This window comes from Varroa destructor, unplaced genomic scaffold (genome assembly GCF_002443255.2).
Source record: "Varroa destructor unplaced genomic scaffold, Vdes_3.0 BEIS01000005.1, whole genome shotgun sequence".
NCBI lineage: Eukaryota > Metazoa > Arthropoda > Arachnida > Mesostigmata > Varroidae > Varroa > Varroa destructor.
Genome location: NW_019211458.1, coordinates 20,937,040 through 20,963,542, shown reverse-complemented (window position 1 = coordinate 20,963,542; position 26,503 = coordinate 20,937,040). Strand labels below are relative to the sequence as shown.

Below are 26,503 nucleotides of genomic sequence, written 5' to 3'. Positions count from 1 at the left end.
ATAATAGTAAAATTTAACGCCCATGTGATTAATTAGCGCCATAACCGTTCCTACCGTGAACCCTGCTTAAAAGGTACGGATTTGTTTTGACTACCATCTCGGATCTTAACCGTGATATATTAGCACGGGAGTCATTTAGAAGGGGGCTCACGGCATAAGCGAGGCTCCTTTCCGCGAACAGAAGGCTCAAAGTGTCAGCCCCAATGGAAAGTATTATATTCCATGTTTATTTTCATTGGTTGTTGCTTATTCGACCTGCTACATTTTGCTGGATTTTTCTGCAATGAATTTATAGGACAGCATGGCAACAGCATGCCATAGTAACCATTTGCCGACGCTGAAATTTGAACCAGTGGCCGCGCGTTCGTAGTTAGTATACATAGGCATTTAGAGAGATGCGCATTAGCCACGTAGATCATGCTGCCTTTTTCCTATAGTACAAGCGAATTTGATAGGTTTACCATTAAACGTCGGTACCCTCGGTAAGATGACTCGCGCATTTACTGCTCAACTCGAAAAAAAAAAAAGGGAAATTATCGAAACGCGTTCAGTCAAATAGCCTTAAATCGTTTAAAATATTCCAGGAATTAAAAGTTTTTAACAGAAGTAGATGACTCTCGTTAGCTATTCTTTCGCGACTGTCGTTTAATATGGACATACATCAGGTCGCCGCTTTGACTAACGACCGACGAATCAACTGCTTCAGTCCTTATCCTGCAATTTATTTGTGAAAGCGTAGCATCCATATTATAATTTTGTATTAGACAAAAAAAGACAGTTAAATTGTGCTGGCAGTTGTTTCCGTTGAGGATATCATTTTAAGTCTGCCTTCAGGTCTAAGTATTGCACTCTCTGGTACCATCTGTACGTATCCATACAATATAAGCTATAATTAATTCAATGAATAGCTTATTAGCCTTGTAAAGATGTCATATTACCTTAAGCTTAGGTGGGCTTCAATTCTGTGTTGACTATTCCAGAGACGGATCATGGCCGACTCAAAGAAGCTTGAGGATCCTCAGGAGATCACAGACGAAATGAAAGAAAAGTTGTTGTTAAATCTATTTAATGACAGCGTTGAGGGCAAAGTCGATCAGTCAACGCAACCCGGTACAGAAAACAACCACAATAGTGTCGATAGCCATGATTTCCTTAGTGGCAATGCCATGAGTTCGTCAGAAGATGGCGATCAATCGATTCAAACTAGGAGCAAAAGAAATACGGGAACTAAATTTGAAAGTGAACCTAACCCCAACGAGCAAAGTAAGCCTCCGACAAACCCGATTGCCGAATTTGAAGAGGAATTAAAAACGACAGAAGAAGGTCTCAGCGAGGAACAATTAAAGGTAAAACTCGGCTCTGCAAAGCAGAAAATTTTTGAGCTAGTTAAGTACACGTCCGCCACTATCGTGCAGGAGCATATGTCCTGTCTATTGTAACAGTACTGTAGCATGGATCATCATTTCAATACCATAGTAAAGCCGGCTAAAATGATTCTCCACAATTATTCTTTGAAGGAGCGATGTTTGCATTTTTTTGTGAAAATTGCTTGGGAAGACTATGTTCTAAAATGCCTTCACATGTCATTTGTTATATGCAAGAATTGCGGAGATAGCTCCTTTAACATTAATTTTATTAGAAGGGGCTGATTCCTCTAATGATGATGAAGTTATGACTTTGCTCTAATGATCATATTTTGTGATTGCTTGATAGGATCGACACAAACGATCTCAACAGATAAAAGGCGACGCTAACAATCTGTATAAAAATGGACTTTATGGGGACGCGGCGGCAAAATATTCAGAGGCCCTGGAACTATGTCCCCTGCGAGAAGAGAAGTTGCGATCTGTGCTGCTTGCAAACAAAGCTGCCGCTCTTATGGGACAATCGAACAACAAGGAGGCGCTTCCTTATCTTAACAGAGGTACAGTAACTGGAAAGTTACTTAACAAAAACAAAATATGTGACAGTTATGAATAATAATAATAGTAACAATGACTGTGTTAGCACATTCTCATTATTGACAGCGCGGTCTGCCTCTGGAAAGCATGCAATAGCTACCTCTAGTATTCTATAGTAACTTATTTGGCAGCTATCAGTACCGCTATCGATGAATTTCACGACAGATTTCATAACTGATAATTTATGTCCTTTAATTTGCAGCTCTAGAGCTGGACCCTGATTACTTGAAAGCCCTCGAACGGCGGGCTCGTCTTAATAAAATTCTAGATAACCTCGACGACGCACTACGGGACTACGAAAAATTGCTTGAAATGAAACCCAAACATTATGATTATATATCGAATGCAAGAGAACTTCGAGAACGTATTCATGTGCGAAACGAAGAGATGAAGCGGAACATGATAGGTAAACATTAAATTACTTTTTGTTTCCAGTTTCTTTTAATTGCCTTTTAGCAATAGTGGAGATTCAAAAACACATTTTTAAATTTCCTGGTTTAAAAAGAATTGCCCGAACTTGTATTATTGGGTCCCGGACAACTATCGGATGCTTTTAGATCGGGTTGATAGTAGTTTCACATAATTGTATTTTACGTAGAGTGTGTGTCTTCTCAATGTGGAGGTCTTGATCACTTTTCTTGTTATTCTTTAATAAGTAACCTTAAGTAAGTAAATCAGTAAGTCATTTTTACCATTTTCAGATATGCTTAAGCAGCTTGGTAACGTGTGTCTCAGGCCATTTGGCCTATCGACAGACAACTTCACAATGGTTCCTAATGAAAATGGCGGATACAACCTCCAAATGAGCGGGAAGCATCAGCAATAATTAAGCATAGTCCATCTATTATCAGTTTTGAACAAGCCTTAGAAGCTTGGTGCAAGTATTTTAAGGTTTGTAAAAACGTGATTGCTTTAGTCGTATGTACATTTAATTTATATGGCATAATATGTGGTTACGTTTAAGGGTATTGTGAAGGAGTTGGTAGAGAAATGCTGGGGGACCAAGATAATGCCGTTATTCGCACCCTGGCGTCGGTGCGGCCTCTAATGTTCGAACTCATAACTGAGGCAGGCATCATTATCGGCCTGGCTGTAACGAAGCGCCATAAGCTACACGATCCCCTAACGTACAACTTAAAAAAGTGCAGAAGGTAACATCCTATTTTTAGCCAGCAATGTGGGTAGCTCGTGGTGTTTTACTCTACCTCGTCCCATCAATCGACAGATACGTTTGTTGATATATAATTAAACAACGAAATGGAAATAAATAGTCGTTATTTAATATTATTCTGGCGTGATGTTGAGTTTACATCGGATGGTAGGTACGGCTACTTGTTGGCAAGGTAACACATCTTACAAACAAAAAGTTTTCTTTGAATGAAATTTCTGTTCATATATAAATAACTTTTAAATGGAGGTAAAAGCTGATCGTGAGTGAGATACATATCTTTTTGGCGAAAAGTGGCGCAAGAACATGTTATCACGCGCTAAATGCGGAACGCATAACCAAAGCGTATATTCGCCTTGACATAAGGAAAATATTAATTTGGATAATTATATATTTAAATATTCTTCATAAAAAAAAGAAATAAAATTCAGCAATTAGATCCTACGACGTAAATTAAATTTATTAGTACGTGTTATTAAGGCATTCATTGTTGTTGTTGTTTCAACCGAGATGTTAGTAATATTTTGGGTTAGGTTTATTACCCTTCTATTTTTCAGAAGTTAAGCTATTTTCAAAAGAGATGGGCACAAAACAACACCACCAACTTGAGTTTTTATGATAGATAACTCAGATCTATCTTGATAAACACGGCCTTGCATTTCCTACCGGTCTATTTTATTAGAACTTAAGTGAATTTAAAGAGAATTCACTCTACTTTAAATATCTTCGGTGATATCCTTTGATGCAACCATATTTTTAACTAAGAAGATGAAGTCGTTGACCACTCACATAAAACTGAAATATTATACTACTTGGAAATTAAAAGAGTTTGAAGTCCTCAATGCTATGACATTTATATGTACTAAATAGCCGTTTTAGAAAATGATGTTTATTCATGAACTTGGTAATAATTTTTTATTTGTCAGTTGCCATCATTGCTAACTATTATACTACTGCGCTCAAAATAGGCGCTGGATTCGCGCTGCAAACTACTAGTGATAGCTGCCTTAAATATTCCTCTTTCACCTCGTTACTCATATTAAGACCTCACGATTTTTAAGCCCTTTAATGTTATTTTTTAGTACTTTTTAGAAATATTATCAGTAGGTTCTATTGTTTAGATTGCAACTAAGACTGAACAGGGATTCATTATTGACGTTGAGAAAAATACTGTCACACCTTGTTGACCTCTTCGGCTACCTATCCAGGTTTAATGTGTACCAAACAGCTTGTTCCATGCTAAGCGTTTACTTTAAGACCATAACAATTAAAGCACCCATTCTCATTCACCCAATTGGTACCAAACCACTTGTCTCAAGTGTCGAAGGCACTTATCCTCTACGTAGTGTCCTCTACATATCCCCCCCCCCCCCAATCCGGGTCTTAGAAATATCATGTCTAGGGGTCCTAATCAACCTTAGCGAGAAAATCATGCTAAATGAGTTTATGCATCGTCCCTAGTTATTGAAAGCGGAAAGCCTTGTGTCAACCGCCACTGAACGGGGTTGCATATGTGTAAAAACACTGCTCTGTCAAGTGAGCATGTGCCTATAAGACTGCATTGTGTTTGTCTATAAGCGTTTGGGTATCATCAGCGTACCAATGGGTGCCCTTTAGAATTCTCGATGTTCTAGATAAAGTAGTCGTAAGTCCTAAAAGCGTCTATATTGTACTACCGAATGCTTCTGCCTTCTCTTATGAGTTCGTTCAACGACTGTGGAATGACATTTTGTGACGCTCTGAAATCGGCCATTTGCGCTTCTAAGTTATAAACTAAGAAAATTCTGCAAAGTTGCGTCTAAACTCAGGATGCCAAGGCCATATAAGGCTTATTCTAATGCGCCAGCCTCTTGCACGACATAAAGTGAACAAAGCTGCTCTACACAGGGCTGATGCTTTCTTTCAGTGCCACAAACAATAGTGTTGAATTGGTTCTAAAAAGAAAACTTGACTAATGTGTAGCTCAGGGACCATTGTAACGAATTCTCCGCGCCAGATGAATCCGCGCACTATTGCTTTTCTTTTTTTCTTTTGATGAAGGCTGTGTGATTTGGATCGCAAAAGTTTGTGGACAGAATAGTAGCAGTGTTCGACAAAACCGTTTCCTACAGACACGCAAAGTTACTTTAGAATTTGCTTAGGATATACTGGTATCTATCTCGGAAACGCTAAGAAAGCAAATTATCGAATACAAAACCGACAACGGCTAATAGCCAAGCTTTCATTAAAATGATCGCTTATTATTAATGGTGCAATTTTATATCCAGCTTACCAAAGTAATACATCCGGTTAGTCGAGAATGAGTGTTGACCGAGATTCTTTCGTGACCGAAGTGTCACACATGCTTTAACAAGCCGCTCTCTGAGTTCAGTATGAAAAACGTTATTTGTTTTTCTCTTAACCTTTTCTTTTCTGATATAGACGTTTCTACTTCAGAAGTAATTCATCATAAGCTAATTACAATCGAATACTTTCGGTTGCGAGTCATATTCAGTTGACAGCTCATCAAGGCTGATACTGTGGCGCTTACGCAGATGACACTGAATAAAACGGAATGTTTTGTACACAAGATTCAGACCTATTACGATATGTCCTGCGGCAAGTTCATGCTACTTGATGGCAGCCTTTATTTTAACCATTAGCATTCTTACCTCTTTCGAAATTTCGTGCGTACAAGCTACTGGAGAAGCCGGCACAGTTGCAACTTCGAGTTGACCAGGAAGTGTACTGCAGCTTCTGCTGTCATGGCGCTGTTAAAGAGCAAGTTGTTTACCCCTATATTTATAAAAACATCTGTATGCGTATGAAAGTTGAAATAAGATGCGGCTGAAATTTGGACGAGAAATTCTTAACGGGAATTCTAAACTTTAAAGTGTTTTTGGCGTAGCAGTCTTGAAACTTATGCTTATTATGATGAAAATGAGAACAAAAAAAATGAACGTGCTGCAGCGTAAAAAACGGCACTAGACACACATGGAAATACCATTAAGTCAGGTACAAACAACTTCTGTTGGAGAATAATGTTTACCGCTTATTCACACGGTGGCTTTGCCATATGAGTTGATACGCTAGGCAGGAGCTTACCCTCCGTACATTCTCTGAATCTGAGCCCGAAACATCGAAGTCGTCCCTATGTTTTATAGGCAAAGCATGGTAAGGCAGTTTTTTTCCTTCAAGACATCCCTAATTAAGAACGACCCTCACTCCCAACATTTCCGCAACAGAATGAAGCTCTTCATTACATCACCAAGGAAACGTCTGCTTCACCGAAATGCTTCCTGGCATGAGAAAGCGTGGCACATGCCGCTAACGTGTGAAGGGCTGTGTATCAGGTTTCCTCCGTGCATAACACACAACTGCTTGAATATGCCTTATCTGTCTTATGCAGGTAGCTTTAAAAGGTTTTATGGCCTGAAAACATCTGCGTCAAGTGATAGATAACTTTTCTGCCAGGTCTATTAGATAGATATAACATCGATGAGCGCCGCATCCAAGACTAGTCTGGGTCAAGCATCCCATTTATTCTACCACCAGTCAATTATTCTTCCTTTGGTATTTTTTGTTGGATTCTTCCACAACATGCGTCTTTCTCACATCATTAAATCCCAAGGTGTAGTCTCATGATGACAAATCAGAATGGACCCTCGAAGATTAATTTCCTTTATCTTGTCCATAACCGGCCTGTAGTCTAAATTAAGTCGTCCTATGGTCAGAAGCAGAAGTCAGCGAGGAATAGTACGTAATTTTTTAGTCGCCCAACATTATTTACCTTACTACATGTATTCACAAAGAACCCTCATGCTTCCAAAAACAATGACGTGACTAGTCGTTCGGACTAAATCATTTCTTATGGTTCTAAAAAAAAAAAAAAAAAAAAAGTCTGTCAAGCTAGTAGGCTGGTAATTCTACTGTTTCTTTTTCAATACAGTTAATACGATGAAATCAAATGAAATAATTCCGCATGCACTGGGTGTTGTACAAATCAATCTACAAATATTCTTTTTCCTAGCAAAACCGTACACCGAATTACTATCGGGATTATGTCGATGCCGTTCCTGAAGCAGTTTTTGCTTTCGCGCCGAGGTGACAGTCAAAAGCATTTCGAACGAGGGTGCAGCAAAGATTGCCAGTAGGATGCAGAAGTGATTTTGTATTTCAAAATTACCCTTCACCACTATAGGGTGTTCCACAAGGAGTTATCGTACGTTGTCGAGCTTTGCAGGTATTTGGATCTTCTAAGACATGTACAATCGACTATTTACCAAAGAACCTAGGGAAATTATACATATACATATGTCAAACATCTGCAATTAATTTTAGGCTTTCTGAAAGGAAGATTAATTTGATTCATTATGTTAATCGCCGTCCATTGCATAACGCGGTCACAACCATGCGTAAATCGGATTTCAAGCTCGTAAAACACAATCTTTAACTTTCAAGATGGACTTATAGACCAGGTTAATCTAAATAAAATAGGATATATCTGCTGAGTTTGTTTTATTTGCTTAGTCAGTGAAATATGTTTATATTTAAATACATATCCTAATCATTTGTTTACGGGCCTAATCTGAAATAACATAAACATGATATTAATATTGTATATGTTCTTGTCGGTGGATGTTTACTAACATGTTGTATTTTGCGTGCAATTTTATTTCAGGGAAAGTAAAATCTAAGGTGGGAGGCTTTCTAACAGTAAACCGGCTACTTATAAATCCAATTTTGTGTTAAACACTATAGTCGTTCCCAAAACGATTGAGGGTTTTTTATATCTTTAGCTAAGTGACATGGTTTTATCAGCTGTTCGGCATTACTGCTCTTCTCTTTACGTACAGACAATGTGCGTACATATTGATTGGTCGTCCTTGAGCTCTCTTTCATTTCGAGGCGAAACTTCATGGCACCTCAGCGTGAAATCGGACACAGTCGCTCGTGGCATACTGCTGCTAAGCTCTGTAGCATGCTCTTTGGTAGCATTGCCAACAGTGTTTGTGCGTTATGCTCATTGACCCTCGCCAAGGCCGTCTAAAGGCCTCCTCGCCGTTCAGCTCTGGTGCGAAGACCATTTTCAAGAAGCTACTAAACTAAACCACTACGCTGCAGTACATCGTAGCAGGAGATTAGCGGGGTACACAGACAGAACGACCTAAAGCAGAAAAGCGACGATAAAGATAGCGGCGAAGTATGGAATACGGCTCGCCCATTCATCCACCTTTCTCTAAATGATGTCTGCAATGGTGCTCAGTTTGTTGGCAATTGGTACTGTCATTCGTGTAAGCGATACACAAGCGTTGCTGTGGATATTTGTTTGTTCGTCTCTTTCAACTTATACGCTCTCTCTATCGAATTTTTACAAACGTTAAGTCTTTGAGAGGGCTCTCTGGTTCCGACAACCGTTGGTTTCTGTGGGTAGAAAGTAGGGAGCAATGCTAGAGAGCGTTGTTGCCGCCGCCGCCGCCTTTGATAATGGATCATTTCTAACAGATTTGAGAGTGACGCTAGAGCAGGTGGTGACTCGTATATGTGTCTGTGAATCATCTTTCTGCTACAGTCTTCGACGCTAGTGACGAAGAGCGCTCTCTCTCTCTGTGACCTTTGATTTTACTAGATAAGTTCGTACAGTAGGAGCACTCCTTTTTCGGCTGTCACGGAAATTGCGAAAGACGATACACCGCGAAGAACGCTCCCGCCGGTCCAGGTATTAGCGTGCTTCTATTTTGCGTATAGATTGAAAAGGCTTTATAGAGTAAGTAGGCAGTACGGTGAATATGTACCCGAATGACTGTACCAAGTGTACGTATGTAAAACAGAAACTGGCCACTATCTATATATGGTATCGTTTATGTATGGGGTCGGCTGGGCCATCCGTATTTTGTTCTGTCTTGATCTATTCTAAAAATATAGGAACATGTCGATATAAATTTTTCTATATATATATATATATATATATATATATATATATATATACATACGGGTCTCTTTCCTTGCTAGAATTGTCCGCTTGAAGGCAAAGTTGAAAAAACATATAGCTATGTTATACTCCATTTGGTAGTAATATAGGTTTAATGCACACTTTGGTTAAATCGAAGGCTCAACCCATTAGAATCAAGGCTAAGTACATATGAGAAGTTAACTTTTAGTTCTAACACATTACGCAAGTCAATGGATAAACATCACAGGTCGTTCAAGTGCTCGAACAGACCGACACTATTTATCGCGTTAGAATGGTAATAATTTACATTTACGTTATTTTAGGTTCTTCATCTGCACCTCCCGAAGTCAGATCTTTCCAAGGTCACCACATTTATTTTGCAGTGAGCGACAGGGCTAAAATACTGTTCTATTATAAGAAATGCTCAGGTTCGGACATTTTGTTATCAATAAAAAATTGTTTTGTTGAGATAACCCAGAAGAGGTAAATATCTAGTTATTATTAAGTAAACTAGTAATTAAAGTGTCCCTTCTGGTAAAATATCTGTGACGTGGCTACTTAGCATCGGGGCATATCATCTTCTACGGCATATAGAAAAAATTTGGCATTGGCATAGGCTTATTCGACATTTTTGGAAATGAATGCTAAATAGATTCTAGCAAGATGTTCGCTGTCACACCTCACGACATTCGAACTAGTTCTAGTATTACCTTACGGCTCGTTGACAGTTTATAAAACTGTAATTTAGTTATTTTGGTTGTTGAGTTTACAAAATATTATATAAATTCAAGGTTCGCTTCATAACGAAAGGCTAATATCATATTGCCTAATATATATATTATGGGTTATCATCTATTTTGTATATGTATGTCTATGCACTTTTTGAGTCTTAAAGTGAGGGGTTAAACAGGGTAAGTAAAGTTTGTATGTATCCATGTAAAAAAGATTACGGAAGCGGCTCCAGCGATTAGATTAACTTTGGTGGCCGGCTTGGCTCTACGAAAAAACTTTATGTCGAAAAACTTATATATGGGAAAGCTTTTTTGCTCAAAGTTATAAAAACCGAATTAGTGCAAGTCATGATGTCGGGGAATTATACATTGCGTTTTATAAAAATATCATCCCTTTTTATTCAACTGGGTAACACAGGTATTAAGTGGTGGCACCTGTTCGACCCTACTCTGGGCCTGTAAGGCCCATGCTCACTTATCCCCCCAGCGTCTTACAAAACTCGTACAAATCGAACTTTTTCAATGCAGGCTTCTCATAAATCAACATTGCCTTTTATTGATGCGAATTTACTTCAGAGTGATTCTAAAACTAGCTTGGATATCGAAAGCCTGAACTAAATGTCAACACTTGTCCTCTGTCGTAAGTGCAATACCTTAAATGACTGCGCAGCCTTTCTACCTCGGCTAAAACCTTTTACCTTATACCATTGCTACTAAAAGCTTCATCTACGTGCATCTACGCAACATCAGCTGCTGTAGATATTTACCGTATATCAAGCGCCTTTTTGTAGATAAATGAAAATATAGTCGCCTTGTTGCGGACCCATTAGAGCGCCTTAATTCTCTCCCTTGGAGATCGCCAGGCATTAGCCTCATACGTCCACTCAACTCCTAGCTCGCCCGGCCCAACGTGAGTCGCGCACGATTTGCCCAAATGCAGGCAGAGCAAATACCGGCGACAAGAGGCCAAGGACCCAGAGCCGATACTGACGGATAGCTGCTTACCCGCCAAGTACATGTCCTATAAAGTCCTATTCGAACCATAGGAATTATCGACCACCTTTCTATCCAGTTTCGCCTTTCTATCGGAAAAATTCACTGTGCCTGGTATTACAGTCACAATATCCAGTCAGCAGCGGCAGCAGTAACAACAACAGGAATGGCCGCAGTTCACAGATCGTCTCTGGCAACGTGGCGATTATGATCACAAAAAGAGTTGATATTGGTGCCTGCAACGATGCGGACGGCGCAATTAATTGCGCCAACGGTGTGCGGCAGCACCACGATTCAGCTGTGGAGCATTAACTCTATACTAGTGGTTGGCGATTGTGAACCGTCGTAGAAAAGGGAAAACACATTGGAGCGACAACAACAAAATAGAGGGCTCACTCGGCATTTGATTGTTATTGTTATGCCTGGCCCGTAACGTTTGCGATAGCTGGTGCCCGCTGTTGCCATCGCCGCTGACGTCGGTGCGTATCATCGTCAACGTTGTGGTCGCTGATTGCTGATGACTGAACGACGTTGTGGTCGCGACCGGTCATCCCGACGCGCGGCGACGGCGGTTCTTACTGTTGCCTCCGTTGCTGTCGCTTATGCCGTTTGGCCATCCATCGTCGCGCCTCAGCCCGCTTTTTTGTTGACGCCAAAGCTGCCCACTGAGATTTGGTTGCCACCAACCGAAAACGCGAACGGACAGATCGCTAGTTGTAGTGGCGCTCAGCTGTTGCAGAAGGACTGAAGCAGAAATCGAATAAGAAGGTATTGTCAAGGGCTTTATTCCGTATTTGTTGTAGTCAAGCAAAAACTCGCACAAGCTGCAGTTCGGGTAGATCTGTCTTCGGTGGAGTACAGTCGGATAGTAATGGTTAAGAAACTAAGTTGGTGTTGCCTCTGTTGTTCGTTGACAAAAGCAGACAATACGTGAACGACGGTTGCAGGACAATAGGATCAAAAGACAAAGTAGACGAAACGAAGGACAACGAGGAAGGCCATAGTTCGATGGCATTTTATTTCAGTCAGCCTCGCTGGTTGGTACATTCAAGAAAGTGTAATCACGAAAACTTTTAGAACTACTGTGTAGTTAGTTTTTGTGCGGACTTGAAAGATGTAGAGGACTTCAGAGGGTTGGTCTAGAGGGAAGAGGTGACGAGCACAATAGACGAAGTCATTTGCAGGATTGCCTCTTAAGTGATAGAAAAAACTATTTGGTGATAGCATACGCGATGGCGGTAAGTTTGTTCATGTTGTATAACGTGTGTTTTGAATATGAGCTAACTTGTAGAGAAACGTCTTTGACCGAAATTCTATTATTTATTCACTAGAGAAATTAATAGTGTTACTGATAGCTGCAGATTGAGTGTAGCTGATACTACCTCAATTGATTTGATAACTAGCCACAAGGAATAGAAGGACGTTAAAAAATACCAAGGTTGAAATTTTGCCTTCGTTTAAAAACAATCACCACTTTTTCTAGTGGTGTTTTAATAGTTTGGACTACACGTAAGTGCAGACTGTACGCTGCCTTAATCGAAATATGGTTTTTTAAGCGAAAGTAGCCACAGTAAAATATAGGTGTTTGAGTTAAAATGATCTAGGTAGCTAAAAGTTAGGTTTGGATCTGATCCTAAAGCAAATACGTCAAAATTCTTTAATCCAATGCAGTGCGTACTGCACAAACAGGAAACAAAATAAATAAACATGATCATTAAACGAATGCTCTTACTCAGTTTTTTACTTCATGAGAACGTATATCAACTACGTACACAGCTGATTCATTAAAGTTACGATTATTGGTTTTCGACAATACTTAGACTATCGCTCGACGTAGTTAGCTACGAGCTTCTGTTCGTTGTTCACACATTTTATCTCCCTCGTGGTACATCCGTTACCTTTTTACTTACTGGTGACGGACCGCATTAGCTGGGAAATAAAGTTCGGTGAGAATGATGAAAATGATCTGACTGCATAACTTAACCCAGTCTTGCTTGATCGAATGTGTCGTAATACCGCACTTCATGCTATCAGCCATCTATCAGGTTGTACCAATCCCGCTTGTACCTTTGATGACGGTAGCCTGAGTTCTGCAAACTTCAAGATGAAACTAACACAATTATGATGAGCTATATGTCTATAGATCGATTGTATCTAAAACGAGGAATGTAATTCGCTTTTCGGAGAAAATTGTAGACGTTATTGATTCGCAAAGTTGACCTCGTTGGGTCGAAAATATGATACGTTTCATGTTACGTTTTGAGTATACTTCTATAACACTACTACTCCCTGCACCTATAGCGCTTGTTGGCTATTGAACAGCACGATTGGCTTGCGTTAGGTGTGAGTCGTCTGTTGCTAAACCGAATGTTCGGAGCGCGGTTTTTTTAATTTTAACTTGCTTTTCGAGTCTGAGTCATTGGCATTCGTTGTTTCAACATTAGTTGTCATTTATTAGTTCTTTACCTATCGTTTGAATACCAGGCCTCCATGCTTAATAAAAATTTAAATATGGGACGCACGCTATACAGAAGGGAATTGCCTGGTATAAGTTTCTGTTGTGGCGTTTATGTTTTGTCTGTCTTAGCCTGTTTGTATAATGGAAAAAAGATCAAAACGTTATGGCGGCTCCAAATCATACGGCGGCTGGCCCGTTTATACCCTTCGTCGCTTCAGATGGCATGGCCCTTATTCTATCATTTTGATGTGCAAACGCGTTTTCAATGGGTCTTGTTCCGTTCATCAGCAAGAAAGATTATTTCTCCCCTGTTGAAGTGAGGAATAAAAATTTTTTAATTATAGGCAGAACCTGGTATACAACAGCACTGCGCATATTAAGAGAGGTCAATAGAAGCAAAAAACTTTGTTTTCAGTAACTCTCAAGTTGTTTTCAATGCATTGTATACTATCACACAGCCAGTTTTTGTGGATACACTTTTCGTCGCTCACCTCAGACAATATTTGTATTTTCGCTAGGAAAACTATTCAAGCAACGAATACGACGAGAGCAAGAAGCGGCGAGTTAATGAGCTTTCCCCTCCAAAACTCCAAAAAAAAAATATTAGGCACAGTAGCCAGAAAAACAGTCGAGTATTAGCACCATCTAAGTCTGGTAGACTGAGAACATTCCTAATATGTAATTTCTGCCTGTCGAGCAAGAATGACATAATCATGTATTTTAGATCAAAATCGGGCTACATTACAGAGTAAAACCTGTCAAGTCAACCCTAAGAGCTATTGGCAAACTGTCGCATGTTAAAATACTCTTAGAAACGTAGACGTCAGTATCATTGGATCGTCTATTGTTTATTGGTTGGTTTCTCAAAGAAAAATTGAGTTCGAAGTTGAAAAAATTAATTATAGCTGAACAGGACCTGGGCCGGTAAACGTTTGTAATTAAACTGTAACTTTTTACTGGTCATGTCATTATCAGCATTTAATATAATATTTTTCTGCAATGATTTTATGCAGAGCGTGTATGAGCCACAGTTCTAGCGATTTTCATGTCAGTAACAAAGTGTATACGGACAAAAAAACGAAAACGTTAAGCAGTCGTGTTTCCCAAAAAAAAAAATAAAAACTACTCGTATACCTTAACGAATACTGCACAAGCGAAGAATCTCTTGACGTTTGCTCCACTTCTTTTGAGGACTATGATTTCAATAATTACTGGGACAATCGTAACCAAAGATATCCCAGCTTTCAGAATCACTGTACAAAGTTATCTGTTATATTGTTGTTGCCACTGTCTCTTTATTGCCATTTCGACCGTGACCAGTGTGCTTCCAGTCTTTCAGTAGATGACCCACCTGGGACACCTTCTCAGAGAGGCAAGGCGCACCATGTGCATACTTGTTTACTTGCCGTTTGCTCACTACTTGCCAGTACAAGAGATAGTGGTATTTACGCACTAGTCGAGTATTAGCTGCAATAAACCGCTAAAAACCCATGAGCTTCCGATGCGTTCGCTCAGTAGCTGGGGCGCGATTAGACTCTCTTGAGCTATTTACTTAGACCCACACATTCATGCACAGACAACGAATGATTACAGACACACATGAATGCAGGTACGACAACAGGCGAATAGTGGCGATAAGGAAGAGCCTGACGTTCTTCGTTATCATTTAGAGGCATCATCCTCCCAATTCGATTCGTTTTGAGACCGAAAAAGGTGGTCCTCAAGGCCCGACGTCACCAAGTAATATCTGATTTGTTCAAAAGCCTACTGAACCGTGGGGTAGGTTTGTCTCGGATGGACAAGTTCGAATTCTGTGAAAGTGTTTATACACTCATTAGACACATATTACGCACTTCTCTCCTTCATTCCGTTTTGTTGATAATCATCTGATTTTTTCGAGGAAGCATCTTGCAACCTCTGCTGTTGTTAAGCTTTATCTGCCTATCTGATAGGCCGGAAAGACACCGGCGCAGAGCACTGTCCAGTGTTCAACAATGACTTGCTAGGCATTGATAGCATTGCAACCAAACTAGGCCGGCATAGTAAAATGAAAGAGAAATGACGAATGAAAAATCTCATGGTATGTGTTTATGGTAAAAGTGTACAGAACGGTATGTCGAACGGTTGAGCGAACTCCACGAATTGTATAAACTACACGGAGCTTGGAGAAAAGAATTCAGTCGTGGTTTTGCCAATACTTTAGAACAGGTACTTTGCTTTTTCTAGGTTGGGTTTCGAATGGCACGAACATCATGAACGGCAATAATGAATGTGGGAAGAATGATTACGCACCGCTATCAGATGAAACTTCACAGAATGCCTGAAAACTTCAGTAACTACATACACGTTACGGATATGGCCCCTAAATCCACGAAGTGAATCACCACCACACTCAGTGAACTGACTGAAGCCACCAGTTACAATGTCAATCAAAATAAACCCGATTACTGGTGCTTGAAAGTAAAATTGAAGGCATACACAGAAAGGGACACATAAAGCTCATTATGTTTTTAAAGCCTTTTCTACGAGGGATTAGTGCCGAATAGCATATAGAAGGTCCTGAAATATGGCAAGCATTGACACAAGTGTTTCGACTAACGAATGTCAAGTGTTCAGCTGCTTTATAATGCGATACATAGTTTTTTTGCAGACAAGAACAAACTGTTGGGAAAAAAATGACAGCCTAAGTACTAACGGCGCCATATAGCAAACGTATTTAAAACGTGTTATTCAACGTCGAACCTTTAGAAATTGAGGGTGGTCGTTTATTTGCCAGGCGCTAGTTGAGATGTTCGAGTTTGACCGGACTTACACACAAGGGTCCTTATACTACGGGGGCGAATTCGCATATTTCCTGCGGTACGACCTTCTGGTACCGATTTCCAAAAGCGACCTGAATACCCTACAGATTGCTTCAAATAAACTGAGGTCATTGTCATTCGCTAGTAGGCTATGACAGCTGATGGAACGACCTAGTTACGGTAGCCACTATTCGTCTCAAGTTTTTATCTTGAAAAACTTCTCGTCCCTCGACTAGATAAGACGACTATTTGAAATTAAACCCTTTAATGTGCTCAGTTAAAACAAATAGAAATTTGGAACACTGAAGGATTATGTGCCTATTGACAATATCAAGCTTACTTACGATTATTTTTCGAAAAGCGTAAACCAAAATATTGAGTCTAGATACATTTCACGCTTCTTTCCTTCGGAAGTGGCTTGAGCATTTCATCGTTTTTTTTTTATAAGCTGTGCAAAGACATCGATCACATATATGTGTATATATATCTCAGTTTAAAGCCTACACGATCGGTTTAGAAATTCGTAGCTGAAGACATAAGCAGCTTGAGCGAGCCTGACAGCAGAAAGAACTGGACTTATTAACAGCACTAGTGATCCAGTAATACAACTACCCAATTAACTAACTATCAGTAACAGCAGTGTCCCACCGGTAACTCCGCTGACAGCTGCAACCTATACTTGGACATAATCGTCACGCGATGCTATTGGCACTTAATTTGCGTCACGACACGGAAGCAGCAATTTCACTTGAATAAAGACTAAACTCACTTCCTCACAATACGTTGCGTTTTATAAATTAATGCCCAAGTTATAGCTCTTGCGCCCAACGAACTAGCCGTAGCCGTAGTCCCTTGGTGCTAAACTCCCCCGTCCATATCCTCGTAGTAGCGTCTTAGTACGAAATCATCCTCAATTCAATACGCGACGTCGGCCCGCTATGATTGTCATTGCGACAGCTGCCACTAATACCACAGCCGCGGTTGATGCTACCGCTGACGCCACCCAGGCGTCCCCGTACGACGCCCTTTTATCTCTGTCGCGTTGTCTTGTAGACCAAGGTCAAGCAGGCGAATAGCGCACGACATCGCTTTTCTTAAGTATAGAAGTTTCGCTGCCGATGCAATTGCAGCCACTGTTACCGGTATGGTCTGACTCCTGCCGCTTGCCATCCCGTGTGTCGGATGTCTCGTATAAGTGCGTATGTTCTTCATATGTATATTGGTCTGCGTAACGTCCTTCTGCCCACTCTGAGTGATTCTCGCGGGTGCAACTCATTCACTATCAGACCGTAGTGAGTGATACGGCGCTAATTGTACAACAGCTAAAACAACGCCGTTGCCAGTAGGCGACGTGATGACTGGACCAACGAGCCTGGAAAGCACGTATTTAGTCGGCTCGAGTCCCAGCTTCGCAGTCGAATGTGTGGGCAAGCATAGATCAGGCCTGCCTTCTGCGAACAGGCGTAATGTCAGAATGCGACTTTCGCAGCTACTAGTGTACTAGTATCCACAACCACACCACGCAGTTACATTATACCAAACAATGATTAGAAGCTCGTGAAATACAGACACACGAAAGCATACATTTGCGAGAGCAGGCTGCATAGATGCACGTACATTTGGTCACTCATATATACAAACTGCGGCGCAGTAATCGTCCCATACACATACACAATCGAGGAGACAGACAGTGTGCTATGGACAGGCAGGCTGTACAGCCACTGTCGTACGCTATACGCAAAGATATCAATACCAATAACACCAGCAGCTCTACACATCCGAGGTATAACTGAACGAATGCAGGCACCTGGCAGCGGCTGTAGCTTTTATCGTTCTCAGTTTCGATCTTGACGGTCGAGCAAATAGATCCCGCAGTCTTAGGAAAGAGGTAACTCGAGAAAGGAAGCGTTCGGATAGACAAGACGGCACGGCACAAAACAACAGTGGACACTACAAAATAAGCCGCTTGCTCTTCTTGAGTGGCTCGCGGACCAGTTGATAAGTTCGAATGGTCTTCGTGACAATGATTCCGTGCCATCGGCAATAGCGGAAGGCTGATCGCGAAGAAGGCGACAGCGATAGCGGCAGAAATAGATACGCAGAAACTGATGGAGTGGACGTAACTGTGCAGGAGGGAGGCATTGAAAGGTCTAGAAAGAAAAGACTAGAACTGATTCGTTTTTATAGTAGCTACAACAAACGCTGCCAACATAATGCCGCGTTACGCAGTGTAAATGATGAATACACATTACGGTCGTGCTGGGTATTGTAAACGTTCCTTGCCGTTGCGCGCGTCAAGACAGAGAGTGATACAGGATTTCCTTCACTTTGCATGTCTGCACGAATCACTTTCCGGTTTTCTTCTTGGATTCTTGGCCGGCTTCCCCTTACTCCTCGGTCCCTCTCTACTGACTGGCGAAGTGGTACCTGGTAGACCTCGAAGTTTCGAGTCCATTTCGGCGTGGGAATTCCTCGACATGCCAAAACATCGCGGCTCCCGTCGTTAAATTGGACTGCCCATTACGTTGCTAGCTAGTTGTGAGTGAATTGTACGGATAGAATAGAATATTCAAAAAGTGCAAGAAAACTTTTCTGCAACAGATACGAACGCACGTCCGTGGAGTTGGTAGAATAGAAAAACACTCCTTGTGACGTTTTTTCTGTCATAGGCTTTTCTTCAAGAGAGACAATAAAGATTGTTAAGCGAACAGACGTTGTGCTGCTGCTTAAGCTTTGCGTGATATTACCGTGTTATACTGACCAGATTCTTTACGTGCATTCTATTGTTCCCGGCGTAATTGCTAATCTTTCAGAATGGTTCGCAGCGCAAGTGGTAAGATGGTTAGGTTTGGCGAATCATCGTCGCTTGAAAGGGCCAATTCGCTGAAGCGTCAAAAGCAGCTGAAGAGCCATCTTGCTACTCCAGTGGAACCTGTCGAAAAATTCAAGGTGTATGTGGAACTGCGCCGAAGGTACCGAGAAGAATTTAACGCGGTCCTCTACCAGCATATGATGCGTGAGTTTGGTTCCGTGCACAGATTCTTCCTTGAGTGCCTCCATGACTTTTTTAATGGCCACTATTCCAAGGTGCTTCAGAACGAGGCAAAAAAATATCGATATCCGGATGTCGAGTTTTTTGATCACCTAAAAATGCTCGATCTTGGCTGTGGTCCAACGGCCTATGCGTCGCTAAGTGGTTCTGCCTTTATCCACAACATCGTTATGGCAGACTTCACGCATGCAAACCTCATTGAGATCAACAAGTGGCGCAACGATATGGCTGATGCATTTGACATCAACTTCCTCGCCCAGATCGTATCATCCCTCGAAAATAAGAGGTAAGACAATTAACACGTAGCAACTAATGAAAAAAACGATGCTAATAAATAATTAATCCGCTTATTCCTGTTTTAAAGCTCAATACGAGACAATAATAAACGGTATATCAGATGTATAGGAAATTGCAATAACTGCACCCTATGCAGCAATTAATTAACATGATTCTCTACATTTCTGAGTTCCTACGGTAATAACACTCGGTCAACTAACCGGTCAATGAACCCATTTCATGCAACGACTGCTATACTTTCACGTTTCCATCATGGTGTGATAGCCTGATCATTACACTACATTGCAGCCTCCCAAAAAGCTCTGGTAGTCGAGACAGACCTCGATATATCTTGTATCTGTACACAAGCAAACCGCATGTAACAGGTTGAAGTGTAGTTATGTCAACGACCGACTGAAACGACTTAATCTCGAAAACATCGCTGACCACGCCCTCAAGGCCGTTTTAAGGCCAGCTTACAGAACACATATATCATAGGCGTACTTACCAGGACCATTGGCCTTTCGGAGCGCGCTGCTACAGCCAACACAATTACGATAGCACGTAAGCGTCGAGACACTGATTCAGCAAAGTCATATTCAAATTGCTGCCTTTGCAAGGTTGTTACCTTTTGCCTGCAGCGATTACCTGTGTCTTCTAGCTAGGTTCTCTGAGGTGCAGCTCGCCTGTCAAAAAGCCGGCACAGAGCATTTGTGGGTCGGATGTATGTGTTATGTGTATGGTGCGCTGCTCTACATAATCGTAAGCTGAAAAGCTCCGACCTTGCAGGCCACTGCAATAAGTCTATAATGTGTGTTTACGCTAAATACAGGAAGAATGAAAAGACTCTACTGAGGGAGTGCAGAGGACATAAGCACCATTATGAAGATAACGTCATTTGTACTCACTGCATTTTTTCGCGAAATTTAACAACGTAGTCGAGTATCTGTCGTGACGTGACCCTGACGGTGCTGAGCGAGGTAACGCGGGGGCAGTGGCGAGCCACTCCTAAAATGAACATCGTTTTAATTTAGTGTTAGATTAAGGGGATACTAGATGGCAAAAGTATCGATGTGTAACACCGTCCCGTACTTTATTCTATTATGCTATTTAGGCTTTTTGTAGGGAATAGAAGTGAGCATATATTTTTCAATGTGTATAGGCCCAGTCACTGGTCCATTCAAAGGACACGTTGTCCACGTGTCATATATTTCACTGTCAAGTTTACTTTCGTATCTGACATTGCTCTGTGTGAAGTCTCGGAATAAACTAAGTATGCTATTTCGCGAAGGAAGCGCATCTTGCACTCTTCCGAAAGGCGCCGTATATGGTAAGACACATCTGGGCCTTAGATCATCCATCAACAATTATGAATTTTGCTTGTACTATCTAGGACTTTCAAGCTTGAATATACAAAATCGTTAAAATAACCATTTTAATTTTTCTGCCTGACTACGTGAAAAATTTTGTTTTTATGGTATAAAATGCGTACAATTATTATGATAAACTGCCTATTTTTTTATCGTACGACAAGAAGTGGACTTTTACGTACCTGTAAAAATTATATTAACGCTGGCAGGAGCAATTACAGAATATGTTTCAAACCAAGTGAAACCGCTTCAATAACCGTTTTTGTTGAAAGCGAAAAACCCATCTTCCCTGGGCGGCACACGGTGATAATGCACCTTGCAGTTCCAAAATGCAACAGTAGAATAAAATGTGTGTATTTTACATATTGTTTTAGTTAATAGTACTAATGCAGCGGTGACCCTCGTTCCTCTCGTAGCATAGCCGATAGCTAGTTTTGTAGTAAATTATAGTGAAATTTTCGAGGCCTACACCGGTTATCGAATCTGTACAGTTGGCACACATGCACTGGTAAATGTGTATGGGAGAGTTTTATGTCATTTGCTGATGTCGTACTGTGGTTGAACTTTCACTAAGCAACGCAAAACAACCGATGAGAAAAGAGGTTTTATTGGAGTACAATTTCAATTTTGAATTTTGGAGTAGATCGATCATTCAGATACCCACAAATATCTGATTTGGCTTTCTTCACAGTAATATGCGTGATGGGGGCTACGAGATCATCCGGCGAACGAAGGATTCGGTGAGCAAAACGTGCCGCTGTGACGTGACCGCGCCGTACATCCTTCAGGAAAGTCAAAACGACGCTCGATTTGATGTCGTTGTTTCGTCAACTTGCCTGGAGGCCGCATGTCTCGATGTACCGACATACGAAAACGCGATCTGGAAGATCGCCCATCAAATGCTCAAACCAAGCGGATTCTTTGTGCAATGTGGCCTCACTGGAACGACTGGCTATACAATTGGTACGTGTGAAGACAGCCTTGTGCTACGTCATAGCTGCCGCCGTTTACATAGCAAAGAGGTCTGGGCACTAAGTTTTTACATGAATTATGCATTTATCAGAAGCTCATGGACGAAAGAAATAGTTATCTTGTCTAATTATAAAGTATCATTGAGTACAACAAGATTTTTCTTTAACTAACCAGTTAAAGTAGGTTGCTTTGTATGTCCTGTTTAGATGTTTGCTTATTCCACACGTTAGAATAAAGAAGATAGTCTTTTTTGCGACCACAGTACAATTTTGCAATGTTCTCAATTACAAAGATGTCAAAGTAAACAAACATTTCTAAAACGGGACAGAACATCATTGAATCACAATTTTGGCATTAAGTCAATACGTCCCTATGAAATTTGCAATTGAGGTAAGCATGGGGCCCACTCTACTTCACACTGAAATACAAATCATGCATGTCCATAAGCACAATGTAGTGATCAGGATGCTTTGCTTAGCATTGTGAGCAAATGCTTGAACGGTCAGGATCCAATATGTACACTAAGATATCGCCACTGTATAAAAAGATGTGATTTGGATTCAACTTCGATCGTATCATACCACATTCGTACCAGTTTCGATATACCTCATAATTTCTCTTCAATAAAGAAAATGCTTACGATTCGTCGAAGATTTCTGTTGTGAATGGACCCTCCCACGAACCAGCGCAAATCGTCATTTTTGGTCAACTACTGCGTCTTATTAGCTAAGCCAGCCGACGCTGCCATCGAAGGAAGTACACATTTCTAACGTCTCGTTGTTGTTCAGTCCAACGATATACGTTTTACGTCTGTTTCGTATTTCGCCGTAAAAAAGATATTCGGATAGCCGAGATGCGATTGAAGAGCACTTATTAATAAGTGATTGCCGTCAACAATGATTAGCTGTCGCATCATCCATATGCAGCGAACGGTTCTTGTTTTTTCTGTGATCTGTCTCTGATTGAAGCAGGCCGTTGCAGGGTCTTTGACTTTGGTATTTAGCCGTCACCTTGATCCAGTGTGCACACGGCACACTTGTGCCCTGTCGACTACATAGAATGTTCGAGAAATGATCTTCACAAATTCATTCGTAGATATATAGTGAATGAACCTTACTGTTAAAAATGAGCAAAGAGCAAACGATCATCGAGTGTCGCACAATTATTTGGGAAGTTGATCTCAAAGCACGTGTTTAAAAACGTGCCCCCAACACTGGACAACAGGGCCCCTTTTTGTCGTTCTTTATGGGTCAGTTATAGTAGCCATTGCGTGCTTACTGAAGTACGAGCGAGCTTAGCATAAGACAGTTTGTTGATATTTAGGGCTAGAGTTGCAAACGAAAGGTTGCAACGTATTATGTCGGACAGATCGTGATCGAACAAAGGGAAGTCACTCCTGGGTAGCGAAATCAAAATATTACAGGCGACATGTTGCTAAATTAAAACAACGAATGGGCAGTACATTTTTATTATTGCTACCACTTGATTATGAAATTGTAAAGCATATTCTGCTGTCAGATAGAGATAACAGTGTGTCATTCATATATAGAAATGAAGAAAAGAAAACGATATAAAAGGAATTGTATACGTGGGAGCACAATGACTCGTATTGACCCTGTAATTATCGAATGGCGGAGATCCTTTATTCGTTTAACGCTGGAGTTGTGGATATATAGATATTGCATGGTACAGCTACCTGTTGTTTTTGCAGCTCGAGAACGATCTTACAGCTAGTATATTGGGTCATTGAGGACAATCTTACCTTTGGCATCTATTGGCAATAATAACTAGGAAAAGGATAAGGAAGCTCTTTATTTGAAAAATTTTCAGATTTTGCTAGACGTCAAAAAAGTAATTCGGTAACCATGCTTACGTATATTAAACACACACACACACACACATTCAAATACACTCGCCAAATAGTATTTTAAAATATTGCTTAGTTAATTAGAAATAGTATTTCATAGTTTGTAGGTTTGGGCAGGTGTAGTAGGTTTGTCAAAGAATCAGTAAACAATAATATATAATTCCAAACCTCGTCAATTTCTGTTTCAATTGTTATGTGCATTAAGAGCAAGCAATATTTATGTTCTATGAAACGTAGAATTTGTTTTACCTGTAGTTACGTCACAGCTTCAACGAGCTCAATATAGGAGCTCCATTAACCATTTTATCTCTAGCGAACAGCAAGGTACGAGCAGTCCGTTCATCATCACATAACATATTAAAAAGCTAGTCAATTGTCAATACAACCAATCAATGCTAATACATCGAGCCTACTTCGTTTCTTCTTTTGCTCTAATTCAATCACCAATACACTATAATATTACAGGCCAAACAACCTTCGATTGTCTGCCACTCACTGACGATATGGTAACCCGGGCAATGGATAATGCCGGCCTGCGGATACACTCGTTCCGCCACCTTAGGAACCAAGGCCACGTTTATGGTGACCGTTTCGAAAGCGCCTTCTGCATTGTGGCCCAGCGAGTGATGCCAATCCCAACGTGAACAACGAAGGATCACTTTAGGACAAAGACTATTTCAACCTGTTTGCTCTAACAGCTTATCGCTTTCAGCTTTTCCTACGTGCTATATTTCATATTTATTCAACGTTGTCCCGTTTTACACTACACTGCACGTTATATTATCAGTTTAAAATATCATGTTTCGTACCTTGTTGTATTGGCTTCTTACATGACGAGTTGCTGGAATATGCCCACTGTATGACTATAGTTTGACGATGCCCCGAAATGTGGGGTGCATTAAAGTTGTGTAATTCACTCAAATCACTAGAGATAAAGTTTCATTGAATTAGGATGATAACTAAAAATCCATTAAAAAATTTACATATCTAAACATACATGTATAAATTAATGTTTAATATATAGTGTATTTCACTGCTTTCAAGGAGCACACATTAGACTTTTCATCAATTAACTAATCGCTATCCCTATAGACACGTTCGTTAAAAGCAGCTAATCAACTTTCGGTAAGTGGCTATTAATGGTTTGTATGTTGATATAGACACGTCACAATGATGAGTAAATAGTAAGAGTTATTTCAGTAAGACGAATAAATTATTCATCCGCTAGTTTAGAGATACGCTCTGAGCTAAAAGAGATTATTCAGTGAAGAAAATATGTGTCGAGTGCTGGATCATATCTTATATGAGAAGAGAAACCTTACTACGTAAGCTCTACTCCCAGAGCGGAAGAGAGAGAAAAAAAAATTTAGGGAGAGTATGATACAACTTGTAATTTAACATGTAACAGCAATCGTGTGTGTACATATTCAATTGCATTGTTAAGCTGCTTCATTAATTTGCTTACTAAGTGAATAAGTGCTGCATAAAGACAATACAACCTAGGACACGTCGGACATATAATATTATACAGTTGATCATATCGGATTTCAAATCACAAAAAATAAAAATATATTAGGCAAACGGAACCTGAGTTCACGGCTGCATTATCTGGAATTGTTCCAGGAAATTTAATCAACAGTGTTATACATTGTTGTACATATAAATTTTGTCTAACAAAAATTAGTTGATTATAAAGTAGGCAAGCAGTTATTATTTAACAGTATGATAAAACTAGGTATAGTATTTCTACTATGTTGAATAGGAGAGCCTATTCGAGCGTGAAAATAATGAAGTTGTTGTTGCTCGTTTATCTGTTGATTTCAAAAGCCTTTGGGTTTCTGCTTACAATATTTGTAAAAAAAAATGGGTTTATAGCCATGTAAGTGTTTAAATAGACGAAATATACAGGCAACGCAAAACATTTTTTTTCATACTTTGGTAGGTATTATCAAGCGTAGCTCATTCGGAGGTCAGTAACTTGTTTAGCCTATTTTGAACAAACTCCTAGAACCTACTTTGCAAAAACATTGTCCATTGATTATTCCGTCCAAGGTGAGCTATCTACTCTTTATAGAATACGAGTACATCAACTCTTTTCTTGTATGGATAAAATGAGAAGAACGAAAAATGTGAAGTAACTTTTGACTCTCAGCTATCCTTTAGCTCTCAAAACCGGTCAGAATGAGTCTGTAATAACGCACTTAAATCAACCACAAATAAAAGTCTGTTCGTTTAATAACATAAACCTCAAGTGTTTCCGCACAAGCATTTAGTTCAATGATATCATCGGTATCTTGCTTCGGTCGGGCATATAGACTTATTGGCAGATTCGATCGTGTCAAAAGTGCTAGTACCTCAAGTTACTCGAGTGTGTAACCAGAGGCTCCCGTTATGATTGGCTTTGGCGCTTCTTGACGTTACTCGTTAAAGTCTCGCTTTAATTTGCCTGGTCTCGTTGTTACTTTGTACTCTATCTTCTTTCAAGTCGAACTTTTCTGAAAGCGATACAATAGAGGCAAACATGTAAATATCTAAAGACGAAAACAGGTGATAAGTGAGTAAAATGCAATATCATCGAACATTTACTTTGTTACGCATGATATACACACGCATATCAACATTGGTAATCTTGCCTTACGTAACATATGCCCGCGCCTCGAGCGCTTCCGACGAGAGAGTCAAACCCTACATAGATATTTCTCGCAGCTAATGAGAAAATATGTTTTTTTAAACAGATAAATGAGTTGGCAGATAATAACGGTCAGATCCTGCATTCCACCATGCTAGTATGTCCGCCCTATCCTGATGAATGACTCTTTTATTAAAAAAGTACCGTTCCAATATACTAATTATTTAATACTGAAAACCGTGTTACATTTAAAAAAAATCAGAGAGGTGATCATTACGAACACCGTGCGTTAA

At 40.3% G+C, this 26,503-nt stretch overlaps 2 protein-coding genes and 1 long non-coding RNA gene across 10 annotated transcripts in view; 2 read left to right on the top strand and 1 right to left on the bottom strand.

The window, feature by feature from the left end:
- Positions 1–3,248, top strand: part of LOC111251811 (transmembrane emp24 domain-containing protein 7-like) — a 154,496-nt gene extending 151,248 nt beyond the window's left edge. For all 5 annotated transcript variants that reach the window (XM_086990743.1, XM_086990745.1, XM_086990746.1 and 2 more), the window contains 4 exons: positions 981–1,346; positions 1,714–1,924; positions 2,164–2,367; positions 2,663–3,248. In XM_086990743.1, coding sequence (XP_086846869.1) covers positions 981–1,346; positions 1,714–1,924; positions 2,164–2,367; positions 2,663–2,787 — 906 coding nt within the window. In that variant the 3' untranslated portion in view covers positions 2,788–3,248. The remainder of the gene's footprint in view (positions 1–980; positions 1,347–1,713; positions 1,925–2,163; positions 2,368–2,662) is intronic.
- A 3,799-nt stretch (positions 3,249–7,047) lies between these two features.
- Positions 7,048–25,279, top strand: LOC111252041 (nicotinamide N-methyltransferase-like). Of its 4 annotated transcripts, XM_022809374.2 has the most exons (5): positions 7,048–7,351; positions 7,790–8,827; positions 18,858–19,382; positions 21,434–21,705; positions 24,047–25,279. In XM_022809374.2, the coding sequence occupies exons 3-5, from the start codon at positions 18,859–18,861 to the stop codon at positions 24,223–24,225; spliced, it is 975 nt and encodes a 324-aa protein (XP_022665109.1). In that variant the 5' UTR covers positions 7,048–7,351; positions 7,790–8,827; position 18,858; the 3' UTR covers positions 24,226–25,279. The 4 variants fall into 4 exon arrangements, with proteins under 4 accessions (XP_022665109.1, XP_086846881.1, XP_086846880.1 ...); XM_086990755.1 differs by lacking the exons at positions 7,048–7,351; positions 7,790–8,827 and adding an exon at positions 10,123–11,553; XM_086990754.1 differs by lacking the exons at positions 7,048–7,351; positions 7,790–8,827 and adding an exon at positions 11,883–12,023.
- LOC147755415 (uncharacterized) lies at positions 11,568–20,725 on the bottom strand. Its single transcript, XR_015328887.1, has 2 exons — positions 20,281–20,725; positions 11,568–12,882 (listed from the first exon to the last, which is right to left on the bottom strand). It is a non-coding gene; the product is annotated as an uncharacterized LOC147755415 (long non-coding RNA).
- Positions 25,280–26,503: the final 1,224 nt, after the last annotated feature.

Bases quoted from the DNA above. Each gene is read 5' to 3' on its own strand.
- LOC111252041 (XM_022809374.2), top strand. From the start codon at position 18,859: ATGGTTCGCAGCGCAAGTGGTAAGATGGTTAGGTTTGGCGAATCATCG. The intron at 19,383-21,433 runs GTAAGACAATTA...CTTTCTTCACAG, and splicing joins TCATCCCTCGAAAATAAGAG to TAATATGCGTGATGGGGGCT. The intron at 21,706-24,046 runs GTACGTGTGAAG...ATAATATTACAG, and splicing joins AACGACTGGCTATACAATTG to GCCAAACAACCTTCGATTGT.